This window comes from Heteronotia binoei, chromosome 8, assembly GCF_032191835.1.
Source record: "Heteronotia binoei isolate CCM8104 ecotype False Entrance Well chromosome 8, APGP_CSIRO_Hbin_v1, whole genome shotgun sequence".
Classification (NCBI taxonomy): Eukaryota; Metazoa; Chordata; class Lepidosauria; order Squamata; family Gekkonidae; genus Heteronotia; species Heteronotia binoei.
In genome coordinates, this window is record NC_083230.1 from 6,447,620 (window position 1) to 6,473,954 (window position 26,335).

Consider the following 26,335-nt stretch of genomic DNA (forward strand, 5'->3'; position numbering starts at 1 on the left):
ATATTTTACGTGCTACCATACGTGACACAGAACATTTAGAATTACCTGTTAAATTTAATACACAAAGAAATAGCAGCATAACAAAAAAGTGGGAATTAACTGTCATTTTCCTCAGTATATCTGTATCAAAACTTGCATTTTCAGAACTAGACTTAGTACATTTAACAGGTTTCTATAAAAAATGAAGCTGAAAGTCTAGATTACAAGTTTTGCCTTTCAAATTTCCTAGGCTGATGCAAAAGTTTCTTTTTTTAAAGAAAAAGCACCCTCGCAATTCAATAAAGAGAATTTCAGTTTTAAAATTTGTATTTTAATTGAATAGTCCTGTTTCTTAGAGGGATTATTGATTTGTTTTAACATTCCTTTGTGACTCTTTCATTGAATGATTGTGCTTCTCTCATATCCCTTATATATTTAACATAAAACATGCAATATATAGTACCTCATTCACAAAGAATCTGCTGTATTGTAGTGCAGTTCAGCTTTGATTGTCCTGCAGTTTTCCTCGGGAGGTTGTGACTCAGCCTACATTGTTGTGACTCAGCCTACATTTCTGTATGCAATAGTCTGGCTTGATCATATGATATGTACTCCTTTGCAGGAAGCAGGGAGTGGACTGAGTGTGTGCCTTATTTTTTTGCTCATCAAGCTTATTTTTCCTACCTCTAACAGAACTGCTCCGTGTGGGGATATAATGTTCATACATGTGAACAAGCTAGTTCTCTAATTGATAAAATCTGAGAATCAATTGAACAGTCTTAACAGAGCAATACTTCGCAGACTGATACCTTTTCAGGCGTACCAAAGTTAGGTTGTAATTATACTTGGAATTGCACTGTGTGTGCATTAAATCAGATGCCCCACTCAAATATGCTCCAGGTGGATGGCTAGTGGCAGCCTAGCCTGGGCATGGAGGAGAGGTAAATTATGTTGCCTTTTGCAGTGTGTTGCATTTTATGCTAATTCTGCAATAACTTTAGATTAGGAAATTGTTATTTAGTTTCTTTAGGGCAAAAAGCAACCTAGGAAGAAAGAGTGGTTGTTTTACAGAGCTGGACTATACACTAGACAAACCTAAGAGACCCTAGGGCACTATAGATGGAGTGCCAAAAGAGCTAAGAGGGCCACAGGTATCCCTGGGCACAGGGCAGAGAGGTAGCTGAATCAACATTCCTCTGATGCATGTTTACCATGCCTACTCAGACATCCATCTCAATACCTTCAGTAGAATTTACTCACAGGCAAGCATTGGATTGCAGCCCTTTGAACCATCTGGTTGATGTTTTATTATGTTAGTGTATGTATGCAGAATGGAGAGGCACCAAAATCATAGTTTTCCAAGGGCGCCAAAAATCCTTGGGCCAGCCCTGCTCATCAACTAAGTCCATTGAGAACACACCACGCATGTCAAAGCACCATCAAGGCACAATGAAGATGATAATGAATACTAACTATTGTCAATTGCCCACATGTTTCCAAGGACTGGTCCCGTTTGTCTCCATCGAATCCTCGTGTCTCTGGTTAGTGCTGCATTTGGAAGGGGAATAGTTATTCGGTTCCACCTGAAACAAACATACAAGCCCTCATGCCTTCAAAGTTACAATTTGATTTAAACATTAAGTTTATATAAATTATGAGTAGATGTGACCTTGAACTTGTGTAACAAATTCAATATAATCCTAACAGCATTTCATTCTCCATAACCCTTAACTCATCTCTGCTTTTGTTTATTTATTTAAAACATGCCTATACTGCTTCTCAATCCAAAAACAGTCCCCTAGGCGGCAAATACCAAAAACATTAAAATGTTTCAACATTAAAACATTTAAGGCATTAAAACAGCATTTAAAATAGAGTGCACATAAATGATTTTTAACAATTCAATTAAAAAAAACATAAAAACACACATGATACAACCAGGGAGGAGGGCCAGTAATAGTTACTGGAGGGTATGTCAAACAGAACAAAAAAACCCTTCACCTGCTGAGGAAGACAGAGGGAGACAGATGAATCTTTCTGGGTAGGGAGTTCCAAAGTTTTGGTGACACAACCAAGAAGTCCTTTTCTTGGGTTGCTACCCATCTAAGCTCAGGTGGCAGGGGCACCTGAAGCAGGGCCCCATAGCTCACCTGAGTGAATGGGTAGGCTCACATAGGGAAAGACAGTCCCCTTCAGATATACTGGCCTCAGGCAATATAGGGCTTTAAAGGTAAATAACAGCACCTTGAATTGAGCTCTTTTTGTCCTTCCCCTTTCCATTTAAATTTAGCTTGAAATTCTTTGGGGCATATCACTGAAACTCCTAATTCTCTTGGCTGTTCTAAACCCCTCTTCAAAAAATACTTCAAGAAATTATTATTGAAAGAATGTACCACGTCCTTTATGACAGGTCAAGAAAGTACAATAAAACATCAGATAGCTCCTTATCATGCTGGGATTTACTTAAACGTTGGAATGTCCTCATGGTACTTAGAAGGCTTTACACTGCAAACATTGCTTCCCACTGGAGCCTTTTTTATGTGGCAAACAGAGAAAAGCAAAGTAAAGCTGTTACATTCTGTTATGAAATGTTATTCATAACAAGCTGCTACATTCCGCCCTGAGCCCGCTTCGGTGGGGTAGGGCGGGATATAAATCAAAATAAACAAACAAACAAACAAATAAATAAAATGTAACATTATGTTATGAAATGTTATTCACTTTAGGTTTTCTTTGTCACCGTAAAGTTCTTCTGTTTACAGGTCCTATGAACATGAAATATGATTCACTACAACCAATGGAATATTTGACCATTTCATCCCCTAAGAACGATATCAAGCCTAAGTAGTTTATTATGATCAACTATATATATATATATGTTAAATGCCTGAGTTTCTCCTGATTATCTTGGCTGCTCTAAACCGCTGTTCAACTATTAGACTTTAAGAAATGAGTATGGAAAGAATGTCTCTATATATGAAGAAGTGCTCCTGAGAGGGCAACAGGAGGAGGAGGGAATGGTATCTCATCCAATGGATGAGCTCCCAACATAGGAGGAGGGCACATGGAAGAATGTAACCTGCAGAAACAAGAAAATCAGGAGACATTCTGAGCCTCTGCTGCTAAGCAATTGGTTCCAGGATCTCCCCATGAATACTGTTTCTGAAGAAGGACTACTTCCCCAGCCTCCATGAAGCTTGAAGGACATTTCTCAGGCCCCTGTGGATGAGAGGACTCAAGTTTTTCCTCTCCAATATAGGAGAAGTCATGTGCTCGTAACTGAGGATTCCCTAAGAGGGGTGGAACCCAAAGTGTGCCAACTATGTGTTATCTACCATGTGTTATCTACATGCTGTCCACCAGATGCATGCATCCAGAATGTGACAAAAAGGGGAGGAAGACTCATCAAGCCCACAGATTATTATCCTTTCTTGTTCATCCATGTGGGAACAAATGATACTGCCCGGCACAGTCCAGAATGTATTAGAAGAGACAATGAGGCTCTGGGTAAGAATGTGAAGGACCTGTGAGCATGGGTTGTGTTTTTGTCATTTCTTCCTGTCAAAGGTCATGGCTTAGGAAGGGAAAGAAGAATACTGCATATAAATGACTGGCTACATAGATGGTGTCATCAGGAAAGATTTGGATTTTTGGACCATGGATTTCAAGATGAAGCTCTTCAATCGGGAGATAGCTTGCATCTCATGAGGGTAGGAAAATGTGTTTGGTAAGAGCCTTGCAAACCTAATAAAGAGGGCTTTAAACTAGATCCTATGGGGGAATGAGACAAAAATTCAAAGCCTAGTACAATGCTAATAACTGGAGATAAAAAGTTAACATTTTGCGGGGAGTGGTCATATGCTAAGTAATAGAAACTTGCAGGTAAATACAAACATGAAAACCTTAGGGTGCATAAAACATGGATTCCGATGTCTCCACACTAATGCACAGAGTATGGGAAACAAACAGGAGAACCTGGAAGTCCTACTACAGGAAGGGAACTATGACCTAATGGGCATTACTGAAACTTGGTTGGATGACACTCACAACTGGAACATCAGGACTGAGGGATACAACTTATTTAAAAGAAACAGACAAATAAGGAAGGGAAGAGGAGTCACATTATATATAAAGGAGGTATATACATGTGAGCAAATGCATGAATCTGAACATATAAATTCTGTTAAGAATCTCTGGGTAAAAATAAAAGGAGTAAGAAATAATAGTGATATTATGGTGGGGGTCTGCTATAGACACTCCTAGAACAGTTTGCAAAATTCTCAAAGTGATGGGACATGGTGGTCATGGGAGATTTCAATTACCCAGATATCTGTTGGAAGTTTCTTAAAGGTGAAATATTGAAGGCACAATCACAAACAATTCCTATGAGAGAGAAAAGTGGGAGAAGGCTAAAGAAGCCAAGGTTGCTCCATAAACAGATTGCTAAAAACTTGAGAAATCAACTAAAATAAAATAACTAAATATGAATATAAACAAATAACCAATGTATCAATGTAGGGGAGCCCCTGAATAATTAATTAATACCCCCCATAATAATTGTTGTATTGAATAAGAGTATGTTTTGCCTTCAAATAAGGGTGTCTGATGCAATCCTTCCGTTGGAGACTGACCACCACCTAGCGGGTGTGAACTCCAGCTGGATGATTAGATAAGAGAGCAGCCTCCTAGAGGCGCCTTGCTGTAATAAGATAAGTGAAGGGACTATGTCATGGAAATTTACTAGAAAGAACTCAGTGGAGGCAAGACCTTTGAAATCACTCTGAGGTGACGCCGCATCACGACATTTTCACGGCAGACTTTATACGGGGTGGTTTGCCATTGCCTTCCCCAGTTATCTACACTTTCCCCCCAGCAAGCTGGGAACTCATTTTACCGATCTCGAAAGGATGGAAGGCTGAGTCAACCTTGAGCCGGCTACCTGAATCCAGCTTCCACTGGAATTGAACTCATGTCGTGAGCAGAGAGTTCAGACCGCAGTACTGCAGCTTTACCACTCTGCGCCACGGGGCTGCTGTGCTGGGTTTTAGCAGGAGACAAAATGTCCATTCCATACACAAGCATGACCCAAAAGCATGCTTATTTTTATATATAAATTAAATGCAGTACTAGCAATAGGGATGAAAACAGTAAGATGTTTAAAATTTGTATATTGCTAAACGTTTAAACTAGTCTTGCTTTGCAAATGCTACCTTTGAAATCATGCAGGGACAGAGCTCAGCAAACACATTAGGCTGGTTGGGGGGTGGAGCTGAGAAAAAAGTGGAGCAGGGAAAGGGCATCATTAAGTTTTACTTGTATTCTCTATTCTACTGTTCTACTGTATCTGGCTATTTCTCTATTCCAGTTTCCACAAGAACAGATCATGCTCTTGCAGCAGCAGGTCAAAAATCCACTGCTTGAATATATTTTAATCACAATTTCTCTGACTTTCCCTGACTTCAGACCAATTTCCCTGACTTTCCCTGACATTCTACAAAGCGGCAAACCAGTTGAAGGGCTGTCATATAGAGGATGGCGCTGAGTTGTTTTCTGTTGCCCCAGAAGGTCTGCTCAGAACTAATGGGTGGAAATTAAATCAAAAAGGGTTTTGGCTAAGCATTAGGAAGAACTTCCCCTCCCTCCCTCCTTCCTTCCTCTATATGTGTGTAGACTTAATACATGAAATCTTAATACTCAAGACTTAATACTCAAACTCATTAGTAGGCAACACAATCTGCACAGCCTTGAAACATAAAAAGAAGAAAGCAAAAAATTCTAATATATTGGTACATGGCACAATCTTCAAGTCTGAGTCCTAAATAGCAGCAGGGTTGCTAGGACCTGCCCTCTACTCCTGTTGTTCACTGCTGCTGTGATCAATGATGCAAGGGTGGGGGAAGGAGGAACGTCCTGACAGTTACAGAGGTTCTTCAGTAGAACAGGCTTCCTCCTCGGGAGGTGGTGGGCTCTCCTTCTTTGGAGGTTTTTAAAGAGAGGCTCGATGGCCATCTGACAGTTCTGTGAACTTCGGCTGATCATGAGAGGGAGGGCAGGAAGGGTTGCATCAGTGCTTAGTTCTTATGGGCCTTTCTGACACACCCAGGGGAATGCTGATTACCACTTTGGGGTCAGGCAGCAATTTTTCTTCTGGCCAGTTTGTCCAGGGATCCTGGAGGGTTTTTTGCCATCTGATGGGCATGGAACAGGGGTCACTGGAGGTGTGGGGGGATTTGTGAAGGCTGTGTCAAGTCTCCTCTTACTCCAAGCCTGGGATGAGAAGACCCTTGTTAAGTAAACAAAGTAAAACATGTTACAAACAACTAGAGAGAGACTAATTCCCACTCTAGTCTACATGGTATCTGCCACCAGTCTTTTCTTGAGTATTTCCCAACAGTACCAGAATGAAAACAAGTCTTTGGGTCTCTCAGGGAATTAACAAGAAAGTCAGCCCTACAAGAATATTACATGGTAAGTGGTCTAGGTTCAAGATTTCCGGATTTAGACTTTTGAGATTACGGGAGACAAGAATCCATATAAAGTTAAAAAATATAATTGATTACAGTGCAAAAATATTAAAAGACAAGACTGTTAAGGGTAAAATAACATATCTAAGCAAAATTCTGGTTCTCAGACAAGTCAGGGCATCAGCCCATACAAGAACACCAATTCAAGATGGATCCCAAGCAAGGCTGAGCTGGGCAACCACTGACATAGTTTCTGCTGAATGGCCACCACGCTAGAACAAGGCAAAAGGCTAGCTAACTTACAGGAAAGATTCTGATGGGCCTTGGGCCCAAATTAGCCAATCAGAATCTGAGAGGTGATGTAACTCTCTTCTTCTTGTTACTGAGACACATGATTTGCAAGAAAGAAAAACTACAAACCATACTGTAGATTAGCTGTCCATTTCTCAGGTACAAGGCCATCTCTCAGATGTTTGGAATTTGCCAATCAAGAACCCTAGGGAAGGATTATATGCCTCCCTCAGCCAGATACAAGCAGCTTATCTTGAAAGTCACAGCGCTGTTGTTTTAACTATCTCTGTGAGAAAGAATGTTGTTGGCTATAAGCCTGAACCAGGGTCTTTATAATGAGCAAAACTGTTAGAGGACTGTAATTCTTTCCAGGTTGGCTTTACAGTTACAAGGAAGAACCTGAATTACATTTCATAACATAATGTGACAGCTTCCATTTGCTTCTCTCTGATTGCCACAAATAAGAGGCTACACAAGGCCTCTTCTTCACTATTTTGCAGAGTCATGAGTTATTTCATCTCCCCATCATTCTTATATCAAAACTGTTTTGAGAGAAAACTCTCTTACCCACTATAGTTTTCAGAGGCATAAACTGTGCTGTGAGGAAGGTGAGACCCGGCGCAGATCTCTGGCAAGCACTGCGAGTGAAGTAAGGACCAGGAACGGCCATGGTTGGTGGAGAACTCCAAACTGATGCTAGCAACACACACAAACACAAAAAAATGAGACAGCTCAACCACTCTGAACTAAATGAGATAAATTGGCATTTGTAGCAGGAACACATAAAAGCTTTAAAAACATGGTTGATTAAATTATTGATTCCCCAGATACTGAAGTATGAAATGCCTCAGAGTACTAAACAATCAAGATGCAGATATGAAGCACAGTATGTTAAAAGACAAATTGGTCTGCCTTGTCAGAAATTATTTACCTGATGAGTGAGAACGGCCCACTGGTACTTACCATGAAGGGTCCTTCTCCTCAGAGGTCAGGAGGACATCTGTGTTATTCCCATGATCCTCTAGGGGGGCAGGAAAACTCCTTCCTTTTGATGCCTTGGAATAACCCATTCCTTTCAATTTTGGGACTCTGAAAGCAGTAATTGAACTAACTCTTGTCTAAACTGTAAAATATAACTCAGTAACAAGAACAGAGAAGAAAAACACTGCTATAGTGATATCCTAACTATGACATACAGAACTTAGAACAAGATGGAACAGGCCAGGAAGAAGAGAAGAGCAGAATAAGATGATGAAGATGAAGGGAGAGGCAAGATGTCCTCCTGATCTCTGAGGAGAAGGACCCTTCACAGTAAGTACCAACTGGCCGTTTTCCCTCAGAGGTGGAGGACTTCTGTGTGAGACCTTCCAGAGCAGTGTCCCTTAGTTGGGTGGGTCATCATCACCTTCAACTGTAGTTACTATGTGCTGTAGGACTCTTCTTCCGAAGGCTGCATCTGCCAGCGCTAATGTGAATCTTGTAATGCCAGATGAATGTGGAAATGGAAGACCACATGGCTGCTTTGCAGACTTCCTCAACTGATGCATGGTTGATTAAGGTTGCATTGGTAGAGGCACTGTGTAAGGAATATGCGGTAATGCCTCTAGGGACTGGTAAGTTCGAAGTCTTGTATGCCAAGAAAAGAACCTCCATGCAAAGCCAATTCAGCCCAACCTCTTTCAGAGGTTCAAATGGAGGTTTGGCAAGAGCTGACAACACCATGTTGAGTTTCCACATGGGGAAATGGTGATCTTGAGGAGGAGCTTTGGCAGTAGCCCCCAAGACAAACATCTGGACATGGGGATGCTTGGATAACTTATATTCCTCAATTAAAGGTAACACTGTGGAGAGAGTCGTCATTTGTCAATGAACAGTAGATACTTTCAGGCCATCAGGGCACGGCAGGGTGAGGTCTGAAGACCATCCTGTAGAAAGACTAGAACAGAAGCGACCAATGGAAGCAGTGGATCCACCTTCTTACATCTGCACCACTGAATGAAAGCCCTCCAGGTTTCGTTATAAATATGGGTAGTGGGTTGTCTCTGAAACGCTAGGATCATGTCAGTCACTGCTGAAGAATATCCTAACTGTTGCAGGGTGTCCTGCTCAACTGTCAGGTGGTCAGACAGAGCAACTCTGGGTCGGGTACTAGATCGGACCCTGATGTAACATATCTGGGGAGACTGGTAGCAAAACTGGTGTCTGTACCAACAGTTCTTGTAGTATCAAGAACCGGGGCCAACATGGCCAACATGGAGCTAATAGAATGACTTTGCCACTCAGGTCCCTCACTCTCTAAATGACCTTGGGAAGAAAAGGGAATGGCAGAAACGCATAGAGGAGACCTCATGGCAAGAAGCTGTCAGGGCATCTATTTTCTCTGCTTCCTGGTGATAGTATCTGGAGAAAAAACGGGGAAGTTAATGATTGGCCGGTGAGGCAAATAGGTCTACTAGGGGACATTCTAGTCTTTGACATATTATCTGAAACAGATTTGGATGAAGAGACCACTTCCCCTCAGCCAGTCTGCCCAAACATTGTTCTGGCCCCTGATGTGTTCTGCTTGAATCGAGGCAAAGTTCTCCTCTGCCCATTGCGGTATCCTCATGGCTTCTCTGTGCAATTGGGATAATCTGGAACCTCCCTGTTTGTTCAGATACATCTTGGCTAAGATGTTGTCCATCCTTACAGGACAGAACATGTTGATTGTGGAGACTGCATCTGAAGTAACTCAGGGCCAGATGAATTGCTCTAAGCTCTAAAATGTTGATTAGTAGTTGTCAGTCAACTGAAGACCAGAGACCTTGAGCTGGAACATCCTGAAGTACTGCTCTCCATCCCTGTAAATTGTCATTGGTGAAGAGTTCCTTTGATTTCTGGAAGTGGAACATTTTGCCCTGTTGAAGATTGTTCAGTGGAGGCCACCATTGTAGGCTAGCTCTGAACATTGCAGGTTCTTCAAAGGTCATCGCCTGTCATTCCATAATCGAGAGCTGGTAAGATCAAAGAAAGCATTGTAGCGGTCAGGAATGAAGATGTGCCCGTTGAACTGTGCCTATGCAAAGCACCAGCAGACCCAGAAGTTTGGCTAACATCATGAGGGGTGAGGATCGGCTCCTGATTACCAGTATAGTTGTTTCGTTGATCTTCCTGGTCTTGGGTACGGGGAGGAATAGTTTGCTGCTTATGGAGCTGATGATTGCTCCCAGATGCTTATCCTTTGGATAGGTTGTAGTGCTCTCATGGAAAGGTTCACTATGAATCCATATTCCTGATAGTAGCTTCCATGTCTCGAATTGACTTGGTCCTGTTGCTGGACCAGACTAATAGATCGTCTAAGTATGACTGCACATGAATTCCATGCTTCCTGAGATGTACCACTGGATATATGAGTAGTTTAAAGAAAAGTCTGGGAGCAATGGAGAGTCCAAATGGCACGGCCCTGTATTGAAAATGCTGGTCCTCCACTGCAAACCATAGGTAATATCTGTGGGATGGATGAATTGGCACATGGGGGTGTGCTTCTGTTAGATCTATGGAGGTGAGGAACTCACCTGGCTGAAGAGAATCCATTATGAATCTCAGGGTTTCCATCTGGAAATACTGAAGTTTGACATACCGATTGAGAAACTTGAGATCCAGAATGGCTCTCCAATCCCCATTTTCTTGGGCACAGTGATTAAGATAGAATAAACCCCTTGGCCCCATTCCTCGTCTAGAACTGGTTTGATGGCTCAGATGTCGATGAGATGTTGAAGAGCCTGGAAGATAATAGATCTCTTGCTGAGATTCTTGGCCATAGGGGAGCTCACAAACCTGTTGGGTGGAATACTGTGGTATAACTGTGCATGACGACTTCTAGTGCCCAAGAATCTGCCAGAGAGGCCTTGCAGGATGGAAGAAAATGGAGTAAATGTGCCTTCACCGGCATCAACCCATAGTCCTGCTTGTTTGGGTTTGGAGTCTCGATCTGATCTGTTGGACTTATTGAATGCATTCTTGTTGAATTTTGAGTGGAAGGAACCTCATTTAAAGGACAACTTTGAAGTCTCCCAGTAGGACTTTTTGTTGTCTGATTAGAATCTGGTCAAAGAATGTTGTGTCCTGCAGCAGCAGTATTGCTGGGGGATGGAGCAGGCCTGTAGTCAGAAAATTCTAGTTGGGGGGGCCCACAGAAAAAATATGGGTGGGGGCTCCCCCTTTGGCAGCCGCCACGTTTCCCCACCACTCAGGTGATCGGCAGGGGGGGAGGCCTTGAAAGAGCCCCAGGAGCCCTCTCTTTACCGTTTTGCCGGATTGGTTAGTAGGTGGGTGGGTGGGTGGGGGAGGTGCCACACAGAGGAGGGTGGGGCTGCCAGAGCAGCAAGGAGATTGGGGCTGCCAGAAAAGTGGTGACGGAGAGAGTGGGAGCCAGGGAAAGAAAAGGCCATAAAGGTCCAAGAGGGATTGGGTGGGGGGGGCTGTGCCCCCCAGCCTCCCCCCCGTTAGCTATGGGCCTGGGACAGAGGTGGAAGCATTTAAATGCTTCCCCCTCTCTTCTCTACCTTACAATCTCTCCACTGTACCCTATCAAGCCATATCATAGGATACAATGGAGAGGAGATTGTGCCACTGCTGTGAGGCAACTCTAGAGAAAAGGAGTTTAAATGTCTCCTCTGGAGTCGTGCTGCAGTCATGGCACGATCTCTCCATTGTATCCTATGGGCCCATAAGGTACAATGGAGAGATATCTCCCTAATCTCTCTTGGCTTCCCCATCCAGTCAGCCATAACAGGCTGGCAGGGGAAGCTGAGAAAGACTGGGGAGATGTCTCCCTGTGGGCTCAGCTTGCGTTCTGCTGGGCTACCCAGTTGAAGCCAGACAGCCCAGCAGGGCCCACAAAACAGCTGATTCTGTGGGGAAAGGTCTCCCTGTGGGCTCAGCCAGGGCCCTGAGGAAAGGCAAGTTGAACTGCCTTCCCCAAGTGCCCCACGGCTGCAGAACACCTGGGAAAGCTGAGGCTTGAAGGGGGCAGTTTAAACGGCGTCCTCTCTCCAGATGGGCTTCCCCAGGCACTCCACAGCTGTGGGAAGACCAGGAATGGAGGGCAGCAGTTTAAACTGCCTCTCCTCCCTGGATCGGCTTCTCCAGGTGCTTTGCTGCTATGGGATGCCCGGGAAGCTGAGGCTTGGAGGGGGCAGTTTAAAAACTGCTTCCTCAGGTGCTCTGTGGCTGCAGGGTACCTGGGGAAGCCAATATGAGGAGGGAGGTCAGTTGAAACTGCCTCCCCTTGGCTTCCCCAACTTCTCTGTGGCTGCAGAATGATTAGGGAAGCTAAGGCATGGAGGGGGACATGAGATGCCTGAGGAAGCTGAGGCTTAGAGGGAAGGAACCAGCCCTCCCCAAGCCTAATGAATCTCCATGGGAACGTTGGGAGGTTTGTGGGAGGCAGTTCTCCCAAACTGGTTCGAAACAAACCATGAATTGGCCTAATTTGTGAACAAATTGCTATTCATAGATCAATTTGTGCCCATCCCTATGGGAACAAACACTTGGAAACTGCCTTTTATTGAACCAAACGGTCCACCAAGGACAGCACTGTTTACACTGTCTCTAAGGGGAAACCAAACCTGGAATTGAAACTGGGACCTTCTGTGTGCCGAACAGATGCTCTACGACTTAGTCAAAGCCAGCTAGAAAATCAGACCATGACAAAAAGACTAATCCTCTTAAAGCGATACAACATCTATAAACTGGAATAGGTGTTAACACATAATGCAGACACGTAAGGATACAACATTTATAAAGTGGAATAGACGTTAACACATAATGCATACACGTAAGAATAATACATAACGCAGCAACATTTCAACATCCTACAGGTAGAGAGAAATAGTCTCACAAAATAAGTCCCAAGCACTCCAAACTCATATTGTAATCCAATGTCTCTCTATTTTAGATGCTGGACTCAGAGACCCTTCACCCAAAGTTGGAGTGCAAGAACCTTGAGGGTGACGATCTTTGTCGAGAGCCCTGGTTCACCCTGCTAGATCTATAAACATACCATTAACAAAGGACATCTCAATCTCATGTTTCTACAGGGGTTTTCTAGCGTTGTGCTGTATAGACCATGTTCCCTGCCATTGATGTGCTTCGCCACTACTTAGCCATGCACTCTTCCCACCCAGAAACTGAATTAACATGCATTTAAAATAGATATTTTGCTCATTTTCTAAAGAGTGACACTCTTTAGATTCCCCTCAAGTGTTCTAATATTCACAACTTTCAGACTTAGTCAACACTATCCTATGAAGCTCTGTTTGGCAAGTTATTAACCAAATATCAAGCTTTGTTTGGCAAGCTATTCACCAAATCCAGCTCCTCCAAGGGCCTGCATCTAGGTGTTAATAGAGCTCAGTCACTTGAAACAATTTAGTTGGATGAGATTCCGCCGACAAATAGAAAAGCTTTTTCTTCTTCCACTGCCGGTACTTCATAATTCAAAGGGACGCACTGTTGCTTTTTGAGGAGGAGTTGTGGCTCAGTGGAACAATCTCTGCTTTGCATGTAGAAGGTTTGAGGTTCAATCCCTGGCGTCTCCAGATAAAAGGACCAAGCAATAGGTAGCATGAAATCCTGGAGAGCCACTTTCACTCTGACCTTGATGAACCTGGTCTGATTTAGTTTAGGCAGCCTGATGTGTGTCCATGTGTATTCTGCCAACAAAATTCTAAGCATCTCCCAAACTCTTTAAATCCCCTGGCTCAGAGCAAGGAGCAAGCTTCTACCAGACAGTGGGTGAAGTGTTCACAAAAGTATACCCTTTTGAAAAATATACACAGAAAATAATTTCAGCAATGCAATTTAATTCTAATACCGCATTTTTAACGTCTACAAATGAAGCATTAAGATGGATTAATAATTAATCAGCCTGGCATCAACTAGTTAAAACATGGTTTATTTAATTCAGGATAATTTCAGGAACATGACTCACCAATAAGGTCTTGCTGTACAGTTATTGCATGTGATATTTTAAATCTGTATTAAAATGGTTCATGAAGTTTCGCTGATTTTCATTTGAGAGGAAGTGGATATCTGAGAGAATAGCACTCACCGCACACGTTCCATGTGAGCCTCTTCTCTCAGTCATGAAATACATGTGTTATTATAAATAATGCTCGAGGGAACACAGGTCTGCACTGCTGAATTGTTTTTGAAATACAGATGAGGTCTATGAAAAGTTAACACAAACCCCCTGCCTCTGAAATACTGTGAGTTGAGACTAAAGAAAATTTTCAAAATAGATCAAAGACTGTAAGAGCTTAATTCTATGATCAGTAGCACTGTGGTGGCAGAGCACATAAATGTCTAAGTGAGGAGCACATAAACTACACATAAACACATGGCTGGTTCCAGAGGCTGGCCAGGTAGTATGACTGCCAGGGTCCTAAGGGAGCCCACAAAAGAATTCCATAGAAACTAGACTAAACATTCAAAACATACCTGTCACCTTATCTGTGTTTTTATTGGCTTCAGTTCAAAGAAACTGATGACAAATTTGTTTCTAACCCATCAAAAACTTTGACACATTGTGTGGTTTGACTTGCACGTATGAGTCAAATGCACTGTGGGATGTGCAACATTGTGCAATGCACTGATGTCACCTGGAAGTAACATCATTGACTCAGTGACACTGGGGGGAACATTCTGGTTTTTGGGCAAAACTCTTATGGTAAATTTGCCTTCAAACCATAGAGTTTTGCCCCAAAACCAGATTGTCCCCCCCCCCCCAGCGATGTCCCTGATGTGATGAAAACACCTCTGGGTGATGTCATCGAGTTGGGGTCATTGGAGTGGGTTTCCTCCACTAGCCAGCTGGTCTGTGGCAAGAAGACCTTGACGCCAGGAGATCCCCTGCTCAGATCTGGGGATTGGCAATGCTAGCCCCCACCTCTAACTGCAGGGCATTGACAGAGCCCGGGATGGCCTCCCCCACAGGTGAATCTTTGTTAGGCACAACCCAAAGGCAGTCTGGGAGTACAACCCTCTTCCTCTCCTGTGCTGAGACACGTGCAGAGTGTGCTAAAAGAAGTGGCTGGACCCACCCCAGACACTCACCCTCAGGAGATGGCGTCTGACACTGGGATTCTTCATTATCTAACACAGTCACTATATGCAGCGCCTGGGCTGCTGCAGCTGGAGGCACTTTTGTTCCAAAGCAGGCCTAGGAGCCTTCTATAAGGATGCCTCTTAAGGTATGGGTAGTCAGGACTGTTCAGTCATTCAGCACCTGACGGGCTGCGGAAGCCCAGGTTAGAATAATTCTGTGAAAATGACCCATCTGAGTGATAACTCACAGCACAGGAATGAAGAATGAGAATGAGTGCCTGCCCCCTGTGCAGCTTCCCAATCATCTGCACAGCAAGAATATATAGAGGAAGTGCCTATTTGTAAGCTGCTCTCCCTGTGACCAGCAACACTGCTGATCAAGAGGAAAGGCCATGTGCACAAGCCCTTCCTGCATATATTCATACCAAGCAGAAAACGTGGCAATAGTGCCGTGGTGGGGCCAATCTGTTTGTGTCTGAGTCAGTGCATGGATGGGGCATTTGCACAGGGCTGTTGCAGAGTCAGTTACCAAATGGCTGCATTTTGTTCACTACTGCTAATTAGCTGTCTTAAAGATTCACAGTCAGGCTTTTCTTTCTGTGTGAAGAACTCACATGTTTTCACCCAACAATAATGTTCAGATAAAAGCATTCTCTCTGAACGCAGTAGACATATTTCAGTCAGTTCTCTCACATTTATAACTGAGTCAGCAGAAAGCAAAAAACCAGGTTGCTTACCTGTAACTGATGATCTTCGAGTGGTCATCTGTGCATTCACACTGATGGGATATAGTGCACCTGCGCCGATCTCGATTGGTACTTCAAAGCCTAAAGAAAAAAGGATTTTCGCGCTCCTCCCACTGGGCATGCGCGGCTCCCCACCACGCATGCCTAGTGAGACAGGCATGAGGATTCCGCCAGTTCCTTCTGACTGCTGTAAACCCTTAGAGAACCGACAGCAGTGGGGAAGGAGGGCGGATAGTTTGAATGCACAGATGACCACTCGAAGATCATCAGTTACAGGTAAGCAGCCTATTTATCTTCTTCATGGTCTCTGATGGGAGACTGATGAGAGACTAACAAGCCATAAGACCTACCTGGCGGAGGGTGCTAGAAGGTGCTCATGGAACCGCTGCTTCACACTGATGGGAGACTGACAAGCCACAAGACCTACCTGGTGGAGGGTGTTAGAAGGTGCTTATGGAACCACTGCTTGTAGAACTGCCATGCCCACCGAGGCACGCTGACTCCGTCGGACATCTAGAGCATAGTGGCGAACAAAGGTATGAGGTGTGGCCCATGTGGCTGCTCTACAGACGTCTTGCAACAGAACCCCTCTGAGGAAAGCTGTGGAGGAGGCCAATGCCCTGGTGGAGTGCGATCTCACAGGTCCCAGTACGGGCCATTTAGCAAGTAAGTAGCAAAGTCTTATGGTTTCTACAATCCACTTCGATAAACGCTGGGAGGAGATACCCTGTCTGAGCATATTGGATGCGTAGGACACAAATAGCGAAGTAGATTTTCTGGAGTCTCTGGTAAGATGCAAATAGAAGGAGAGCGCTCTGCGTACATCTAGGATATGTAGGCGATGCTCCTCTGCATTGGTAGGGTTAGGGTAAAAGGTGGGTAAGTTGATGTCCACTGACAGGTGGAACTTGGACACAACCTTAGGGAGAAAGTCCAAGTCCAGAATCAAGCAGACTCCATCCTACGAGAAGGAGATGTGAGATGGATCACAATGAAGAGCTCTAAGTTCCCCCACTCTCCTGGAAGACGTGATCGCAACCAGGAATGCAGTTTTCCACGTTAGGAGATAAGGGGAAGAATTTGCCATGGGCTTGAAAGGAGGCAGAGTGAGGCGATATAGTACCAACGGAGGGTCCCAGGAGGTGGTTGAGCGCCTATGCACTGGAGCAAGGCAGGCGAGGCCCTTCAGGAACTTCTTAACAGATGGGTGGAGAACGAGTGACAACCCACCCACTAGATCGTGAGTTGTAGAAATGGCTGCTAAGTACACATGGAGAGGACAGAGCAAGGCCTCTGTCCAATAGGGAAAGGAGGAAGCTGAACATCGGCAGCAAGGATGCCGGCAGAGTATCCCTGTGCTTCAGAAATGCTCTCCACTTGTACTCATAAGAGCATCTAGTGGCTGGACGTCTACTATTCAGGAGGACATGGTCAATGAGTTCCCGAAGGGACATCACCATAGTCGCCAGGCCGTGAGCTTCAGGTGTGGGACGTTGTGATGAAGGAGACGGCCCCCGTGAGCCACCAGGAGGTCCGATTTCGGCAGGATCTGGTGGAAGTGTTGGGTGGACAACTGAAGAAGGACTGGTAACCCTGGCTGACATGGCCACCATGGAGCAATCAAGATTCCGGTAGGTCTGTGCGCTCGGGCCTTGGCGACTACCCTGGTCAGCAGAGGCAGCAGAGGGAAAAGGAAGAGATGTTTCCCATGCCATGGGTAAAGTAGTCCATCCCCCAGAGGGGATTGTACCCCTCTCTGGAGCAAACCCCCAGGCACTTGGCATTGCTCCTGGTCGCAAAGGCATCTATGTCCAGTTGACCCCACTCATTGAAGAGGGTCTTAGATACTTACTGCATCCGCGGTAATGTTCTGGATGCTAGGCAGGTATATCAGAACTGGGTGAACATTCCAACGAGAGCCAACTGGCAGAGGGTACGGAAGATCAGGCCATTCAGGTGAGCCCCCCAGCCCCACAGTGAGGCATCCGTTGTTACCACTGCGGCTGGGGCTGGCAGTTGAAAGGGTGCACCTTGAAGCAGGTTGTATACCTGTTCCCACCAGGTTAGGGAGGCTAGGACCTGGGCCGGGATTTTTAGGCAGCGAGACTGTAAATGTCGAGCTGGTTGGAAGGTCCTCACAAACTACAATTGTAGAGGTCGCATGCAGAGGTGGGCGTGGAGGAGTACGGCCGTGGTAGCTGCCATCAGCCCTAGGAATCTTTGTATCTGGAGTGCTGACACGTCACCCTGTACTCGGATCATAGAGATAAGGTCAATCAGGGCCACTGCTTGTTCCTGAGGGAGGAATGTTCTGCAAAGGTGTGTGTCCAGAATGGCTCCAATGAACCGCACCCCCGTTGATGGAGTGAGATGGGACTTTTGCTTGTTGACCTGGAGCCCCAGGTCTCGGAGAAGCTGTAGGATAGTGTTGAGATGTGTTGTGTAGCGTGTCTGTTGCTGGAGCCACCACCAGACAATCGTCTATGTAGGGAAATATAAGGATTCCCTGGAGACGAAGGTGAGCTGCAATGACCACCATTGTCTTCATAAAGACCCGAGGGGCGGTCGAGATCCCGAAAGGAAGTGCGGTGTATTGGAAGTGTTGGTTTCCAATCACAAACCATAGGTACTACCTGAAGTGGGGATGGATGGTAATGTGGAAGTACACATCCTTCAGGTCCAGGGTTGCCATCCAGGCATCCTGTTCTAATACGGGAAGGATGTGTTGAAGAGATGTCATGTGGAATTTTTTAGTACACAATGAACTCGTTCAGGGCTCGTAAGTCCAGAATGGGCCGGAGGCCCCCATTCCGAATGGGGACAGTAAAATAATGGGAGTAAAACCCAGAATGGGGATTCGGGGGGACCTGTTTTGATAAGAGATTTGTGATTTCCTGTAGGAGAACCTCTGAGGGAGGCATCGTAATGAGACCTGATGGTGGAGGTTGTTGGATGAACTTGATGCGATAACCATGCTCTATGATGGATAGAACCCAGTCGTTTGTAGTGATGTTTTTCCATGCAGGTAAGTACGGGGACATGCGAGTGGGGGGAAAGGACGATGGGGGAGAGTCAAAAGGGCGTCTTGCCCCCCTTAGGCCTGTGTTGTTGTTGTTTTTGTGAAGAAAACTTCTGTTTCGCTCCATACAATGGTCTGGAATGGCCCGACTGGGAGCGGGGGGTCCACGACTGTTCAGGGGGTGACTTGGTGAAAGGCTTCTTGGGCCAAGATCTAGACCAAGACTTGAGTTTCGAGTGGGATGAGGAAGAGACACCCAAATTCTTGGAGGTCTTGATGCTCTTGTCCAGATCCTGTAGGACCGTGTCAGTGGTGGAGCTGAATAAGCCATCTCCCTCGAAGGGGAGGTCCTCTATCCATGCTCTCATGTCCTGGGGCAGTGCCGTAATGCGGAGCCATGTGTGGTGGCAAAGGGTAACTGCTGTTGTTAATGTCTTGGCGAAGATGTCCACGGAATGCTTGGCGGCATTGACTTGGTGTTTCTCAACGAGCATGCCCTCCTTCTGAAGGTGTTTCACCTCCAGAGCCTTATCTTCTGGTAGGGAAGGTAGGACATCCGCTAACTTTTCCCAGAGGGTGTACTGGTTTCTAGCCATGCATGCTTCGTAATTTGCTGTTTTAATCCCCAGGGCTCCCGCAGAGTAGATCTTGTGGCCGAAGGAGTCAAGCTTTTCCCCCCTCCTTGTTGGAGTGTGTGGAGTGGGTGCGCTTACACTTTGAGGAAAAGGAGACCACTACAGAGTTCGGTTTGGGGTGGTTGAAAAGAAAACCAGCTTCCGTGTCCTGTGTTTTATACACATATGATCAGTGCGTCGAGTGGAAATCGGCATGGATGCCAGTTTGGGCCATGGGACTTTGGCTGCTTGAAGAAGCACCGAAATTATGAGTAGGGCTACCGGTGTGGACACGTTGCATTGGACTATATCGAAGACCATGTCAGTCACAAGGGGTTTTGGCTGCGATATCGGCAATGACAGGGAGTGGGCCATGTGCTTGACAAAATCACCATAAGCTCTTTTGGATGGTGAGACCAGTGATTCCTACATCGGGTGTTGAGGTGGAGAGGGTTCGGTGTGGGAATCGGGACGATTAGGTTGGTCCGAGTCCGAATCGGGGTCGGAACGGGAGGAAGCCATGTCGGGTTCCAATGGCTGCTGGGGCAAATCCAGGGTCCTCGGTGTCGAGGGTCGGCATGGAGGCGTCGGCATCGAGATGTGTTTGGGTTGCGGAGCAGCTGGGCACTCAGCTGGACGCTTCGGTGCTAGAGGATCCAGGCCCCGGTGTGGATCTCGATGGTAGGAGTGGTAAGATGCGATGGAGCATTAATCCCTGTCCAGTGGCAGGCAGGGTAGCCATGGGAAGCCTGATGGCATGGGGTACATGCTGTACAAGTACTGCTATTGTCACTGGTCCTAAGCTGGCAGAGGTGGAGGAGGAGGTGGAAGCCGATCCTCTGAGGCCTTCAAGATAGAAACCTCTGCTGGTGTGCGCGGCCCAGGTGGAATCAGTGGGGAGGCAGGCGTATGACCCTGTTGGTCCTGTCGAGGTGGAGGACTCGGTTCAGTGCCGGAGGATATGGAGTGAGATGTCTGCTGTGTCAGATTGATCTCGAAGTCCAAGAACTCCTCCTGGGGTACCTTCAGCAAAGAGGCCTGTTGGATAGGAGAGGCTAGCAGCTGCTGCAGGGGAGCCCTGCCTGGTTCTACCAGACCAATCAGGGTGGAGGGTTGGCTAGGATGTTCCCGAGGGCTCTTGGAGTCCTTCTTGCTCTTCTTGCCCCTGTCCCTCTTATGCTCCTTTCCCTCCCTGCATTTCTTAGCAGGAGTGGAGGTTTCCAAGATGGATGCCGAGGTCGACTGTTTCTGCACCGACCGATTAGCGTTGGAAGGAGCCTGGGCTGAGTGGGTCGGCGTGGATGAGATTGACATCAATGCATGACCTGAATCGCCCTGGGACTGCATGCCGGGAATAAGCGCTGCTTCCATACGCACGTGCGAAGTCGTGTAGCGCTATTTTTTTGGGTCTGTTTGGAGAATTTCACACAGTCTCTGGGCGGTGTCCCTCACCCAGGCACAGTAAGCAAAGATAATGCCTGTCTGTAGGAGGGAGTTTGCTGCTGCACTTCTTGCAGCGTTTGAAACACCCCCCCAGTTTTTCCATACGCCTGAGGGGAGAAGGGAGGGGCTTCCCCCCCTCACTGGGGAGGGTGGAAAACAACTCATGCACTAAAAGTGTCTGTGTTGTCCTTCAGGTATGTCGTGAACAATGAAGAGAGGGTAATGACGAGGTATCGAAGGATAGCGAAGGTAAGTACCGACAAGAAGATGGGAGAAAGATCCCGTCTGCGCAGCAGTCAGAAAGGAACTGATGGGATCCTCGTGCCCGTCCCACTAGGCATGCGCGGTGGGGAGCCTCACATGCCCGGTGGGAGGGGCGCGAAAATCCTTTTTTCTCCAGGCTTTGAAGTACCAATTGACATCGGCGCAGGCGCACTATATCCCATCAGTGTGAAGCACAGAGACAATGAAGAAGATTATCAAGTAAAGACTTCTCCCAAGTTTACTCATGAGTTTGTTTGACACTGTCTTCTTTCCTTTTCTTTCAGAAAACTAAGAAAACAAGGCAGAGTGCTTTGACACCTGGATTAGAAAAAAAGCAACAATACACAAGAACTGAACTTTAGTTTGCTTTACCTGTTACCTGGTTGATGGGTTCCACAGCCCAAGTTAATAGAAAATTGGATCATATGAGTGATAGTGGAAGAGAGCACTGGCAGGACATGGAAGTAGTCAACTGCCCAGATGTTTCTGTTATGCCCTTGGTGATTCTTCTGCTTGAGGCAGAACTTGGTAGCTGGAGTCTGCAGCTCTGGACTGATAACGACCGAAACCAAAGAAGACACCTTCAATACAAATAAAAATAATTACACTTGTGCATAAACTATGAAGGAAAACATTTTAAAAACTAATGTTTGCAACACCTCTGGGAATGTTCTGCGTAACCATAGAGTAATTGCCTTACTTTTCCTCAGCTTGCCTAAGGACAACATACGTTGACTTAGGATGGCTCTGCTAAGGGACTAGAGTAACGTGGGTGGGACTAGGACTTATAAGAGAGGATTATTAGCACTTATCAAAGTACAGCTCCTGGCTGGAGTGGGTGGGTGGGTGGAGCATTCTGCTTAGATTGATATAAAAGAGAAACGTGTGGTGCGGACATGTTCTTATAGAGGAGCTGTTCTGCATTGAAGGTCACACCAGAAATTGATTTTGAGCAAGGGTCGTTGGGAATCTGCGAAATGGTTTTCATAATAACTCTCTGGAAAACTTTACTAATCTTTTAACTTTACTTGAAAATGTGATGGAAACTCATAGTATTAGCAAGCCTAAAGGCTTTATTAAGGAACAGCTGTTCTGTTGACCCATTGTGAAGTTTTCTTTTTTCATTCTCAGGGTCTGAGTTATTAGCCAGTTTGCTTGAGGTTACGTACAATCAATACAGAATATGGACATATGAAGCTGCCTTATACTGAATCAGACCCTTGGTCCATCAAAGTCAGTATTGTCTACTCAGACTGGCAGCGGCTCTCCAGGGTCTCAAGCTGAGGTTTTTCACACCTATTTGCCTGGACCCTTTTTTGGAGATGCCAGGGATTGAACCTTGGACCTTCTGCTTCCCAAGCAGATGCTCTACCACTGAGCCACCGTCCTTCCCCAATATCAACAGTGGCACAGAATCTGCTAGTGATATGCAACAGGACAAGAACAATCCAACTTTCATGCTGAATTGATTGACTGATTTATTGATTTTTTTCAGTTTTTACCCCACCCTCCCCACAAGTGGGCTCAGAATTGAAGAGTTGTTCAGTGATTCAGAAATTCATCTGAACCTAATGGCTAAGGTAGCTGGGAAATCTCTCTTGCCTGCACTGTACTACCTTCAGGTCCTGTTTCAAACACTCACCCTGTAAGAAGCGTAGGTCATGGTATCTAGATTTATGTGATCCTTCCTACCATCAATTTTTGCATAGAGAATGACATCATTTTCATGTGCTTCACCAGCATCGCAGCTTCCTCCTGTAACAATTTGCATATTTAAATACAAATAATTTGTATTTAAAAAGGCATTCACCTTTAATTCCTAACAACCATAAAACAACTGTGATGTTTCCCACTCGCTCTGCCTCTGCCACACACCACGTTCCACAATTACTTTATTGGCTTCCCGGGAATTAAAAAAAACATCCCTCTACTAAAATTACAAACTCTTCTCTAGATCCAGATGGGTTACAAAGCCATAAATTATAATGCAAACTAGCTGTGACATCACAACACTAATTACAACACTTCTGAAGAAGCTGTTATAGCTAGGGATGTGTGAAATCTTGTCACTTATTTTCATAGATACTTCCACCTTGGCATCAGGACTCCTAGCAACAGAAAAGGATATATGATCTTCATGATAACCAGAAAAAAGCACAAAGGAAAAAAGCCCAAAGAAAAAAACCCAGGGACATAAATGCTCACAGGAAAAAAGCCCACATGGAAACACGCTCACATGGAAAGAAGCCCATACTGAAAGGAGCCCATGGGGAAAAGCCCCCATGGAAAAATATGTAAAACACCATAGATGTTTATAATTGTGGATAACGATTAATAATATTTGGTTGTTATTTTAGGATTAAAATAAGTCATATTCACATGCAACAAAAAGGGACCATATTGTTATTTTTATATTGTTATTTTAGGATTTAAAAATGTCATATTCAAATGCAACAAGAAGTGAACATTTTGTTATCAATGAACCTTATTAAGAAAGAGAAACAATAATAACAGAAATTAAACTTTACATAGAAATATATTTAAATAAAATTAAACGCTTTAACTTTATTAATGTACCATTTGTCAAATTTTAAATGCTAATACGTCGTGGTGCACCCAGTGACCACGACAAAAGACTACCTAACCCTAATAGTAAAAGCAACAATTATTTAACAACAATAATAACTCAGATATAATTCTTCATTGCAGATTAGCCAATCTCTTTAAGCAACTAAGTTTATCTTCCACCTGCTCATATTGCTGCACAGAAGTGGCAACCATGTCATGTAGTGCCTCATATTTCCTCTTTTTCACCCCTAGGCGACCTGCCTGTGCAGCGCCAGAACTCTGGAACGCTCTCCCGGAGGCCATAAGGGCCCTGCAGGATCTGCCTACGTTTTGCAGGGCCTGTAAGACCGAATTGTTCCGACAGGCCTTCAATATCTAACTGAGAGAGCTGCCACTGGACATCATATAGAGCACCATGTAGAGTACTGGTGGTCACCACAGAATTTTCAGAACCGCCTATATTGTATTGTATTAACACAGCACCCTGAAATGGTTTTAAATAATTTAAATACGTAATTATGTTTTATATGTTTTATTGGTTTTAATGGTAGCAATGTAATGTTGTGAGCCGCCCTGAGTCCGCTTGCGGAGAGGGCGGGATATAAGCTTAACGTAATAAATAAATAAATAAATAAATAAATTAGCCAATGTTAGTTTGTGACAAGCCAGGTCCCTCTGCAGTCCATCGAATAGAGACCAACTACACACTGGGATGACTGCAATGGAACAAGGAATTAAGAGCATTGTGAAATCCCTCACAACAGTTTATAGTCTGGTGACCGTTCCAGGGCTGCATCATGATGATTCTATATTATTTTAGGAAAATGAGGATCTCTACCTACTGCATCTTCAATATATGTCAAAAAGAAGTACATGAGCACTGCATTGTAGCTGTCTTCATCTGGAAATGTGGCAGCAAGCTCATCAAAAACAGTTCTCACATCAGTGATTGAGACAAAGGCTAATGCAGCAAGAGATTTCAGTGTAATTGTTATGTTCATATTAGTTTCATATTCAATCTTCAAGTCAACACTATTGATTTTCCTAATGAGACTCTGACACAGGTGAAAATAACACCCTTTGACCTCAGCGTGTGGAAAGGCACTCCTCACTGCATTCATACAAGCTTTCTCAAAATCCACTAAAACCTTTTGAGGTGACACATCTGGAATCAATAGCTTCATTATTTCAAACATTCTATTATGTTCTTTTTAAAAGTAAAATGTAAATACACAGTGGATATGAATTACCCACCTTGGCATGCCATGTGTACAGCTGGTAAAACATATTTGGCATTTTATTAAAGGTGCCATCTTCATAGATGGTATCTTTGTTTAATTCAAGCATACGATCTCTATCACTTAAAACCAGAATTCTGTCTGGATGTTTCCACATCGGAATCATGACATATCAGTTGCCTATACGTTTCAGGAATGTCAAAATGTATGGGTTTTGGGTTAGGCAAATTACTGCCTGCTGTGTGATAGCAGAGGTAGATCTCATAGATATAAGAAGCTAAGCAGGCAAGTATCTGGAAGGAAGAAATCAATAAACATAGTTGGAATTAATTAAAAAAAAGGTATAATGGAGAATTGATCCACGGGTATCTCGGGCTCTGGGGGGGACTGTCAAAAGGATTGGACCGGGGGGGGGGGGTGCTCCTATCCTTCATTATTTCCTATGGAGAGAAGACATTTAAAAGGAGCGTGGTCCCTTTAGATGTGATGGTCAGAACTCCCTTTGGAGTTCAATTGTGCTTGTCACAACCTTGCTCCTGGCTCCACCCCCAAAGTCTCTTGGCTCCACCCCCAAGGTCCCCAGATATTTTTTGAATTGGACTTGGCAACCCTATTCCATGTGGGCTTCTTTCCACGTGGGTTTATTTCCATGTGGGCATTTTTCCATGGAGGCATGTTTCCATGGGGGCTTTTTTCCTGTGAGCATTTATGTCCATGGGGTTTTTTCACTGGGCTTTCTTCCTTTGTGCTTTTTTCCTAGAACCGATCTTCACAACAGGGAGGTTTTTACAATTTTGGAGTTGTTCTGTTACACTGGAATTGCATATCTGTTGTATATTTGAAAAGGATAAAACTGGTTATTGTCCATTATTACCATCCATGAAATATGCCCTGTTCAGATTTGAATGGAAAATTATTACATGGGAACAGGAAGGAATAGTATTGATCCACACATTAAGAATAACAACATTAACAGCAGCAACTTGTGTTGTTTTGCTGAGGTTGTTTCACTGAAGAATTCACACATGAAAACTGCTGTATATTGAACCAGACCCTGAGTTTATCAAGGTTGGTATTATCTGCTCAGATTGGCAGTGGCTCTCCAGGGTCTCAGGTTGGGGTCTTTCATCATCTACAACCTGATCTTTTTAACTGGATTGACTTTGGGACTCCCTGCATGCCAAGCAGATGCTCTATCACTACCCTACTTTCAGATGGAGGACTGCTATTTAAGTATGAAGATTTATTTAATGACGCAGTCTCTAGTCTGCAATCTCAATTAAAATCTTAAAGATGACGCTATTTTCCTTTTTACCAAGCTTTCATTTTCCCTGAGTATCAGCAGTCATGTTTTCACCCTATCAATCCCCCCCTGCCCCATGAAGCCATTAGAAAGTGGTGGGGGGGAGGGAATGTCTGCTGGGCACTCCATTATTCCCCATGGAGACCAATTCCCATAGGGTATAATGGATAATTGATCCATGGGTATCTGGGGCTCTGGGGGAGGGGCTGTTCTTTGAGGTAGAGGCACCAAATTTTCAGCATAGCGTCTGGTGCCTGTCCCCAAAATACCCTCCAAATTTCAAAAAGATTGGACCAGGGAGTCCAATTCTATAAACCC

The 26,335-nt window shown here is 44.7% G+C and overlaps 1 protein-coding gene across 1 annotated transcript in view; it reads right to left on the reverse strand.

The window, feature by feature from the left end:
- RELN (reelin) overlaps window positions 1-26,335 on the reverse strand; it is a 659,346-nt gene that overhangs the window by 350,227 nt on the left and 282,784 nt on the right. The window contains exons 14-17 of the mRNA XM_060246073.1: window positions 22,551-22,663; window positions 21,281-21,489; window positions 7,302-7,430; window positions 1,453-1,562 (exon numbers count right to left, since the gene is read on the reverse strand). Of these exons, the coding sequence (XP_060102056.1) occupies window positions 1,453-1,562; window positions 7,302-7,430; window positions 21,281-21,489; window positions 22,551-22,663 (561 nt within the window). The remainder of the gene's footprint in view (window positions 1-1,452; window positions 1,563-7,301; window positions 7,431-21,280; window positions 21,490-22,550; window positions 22,664-26,335) is intronic.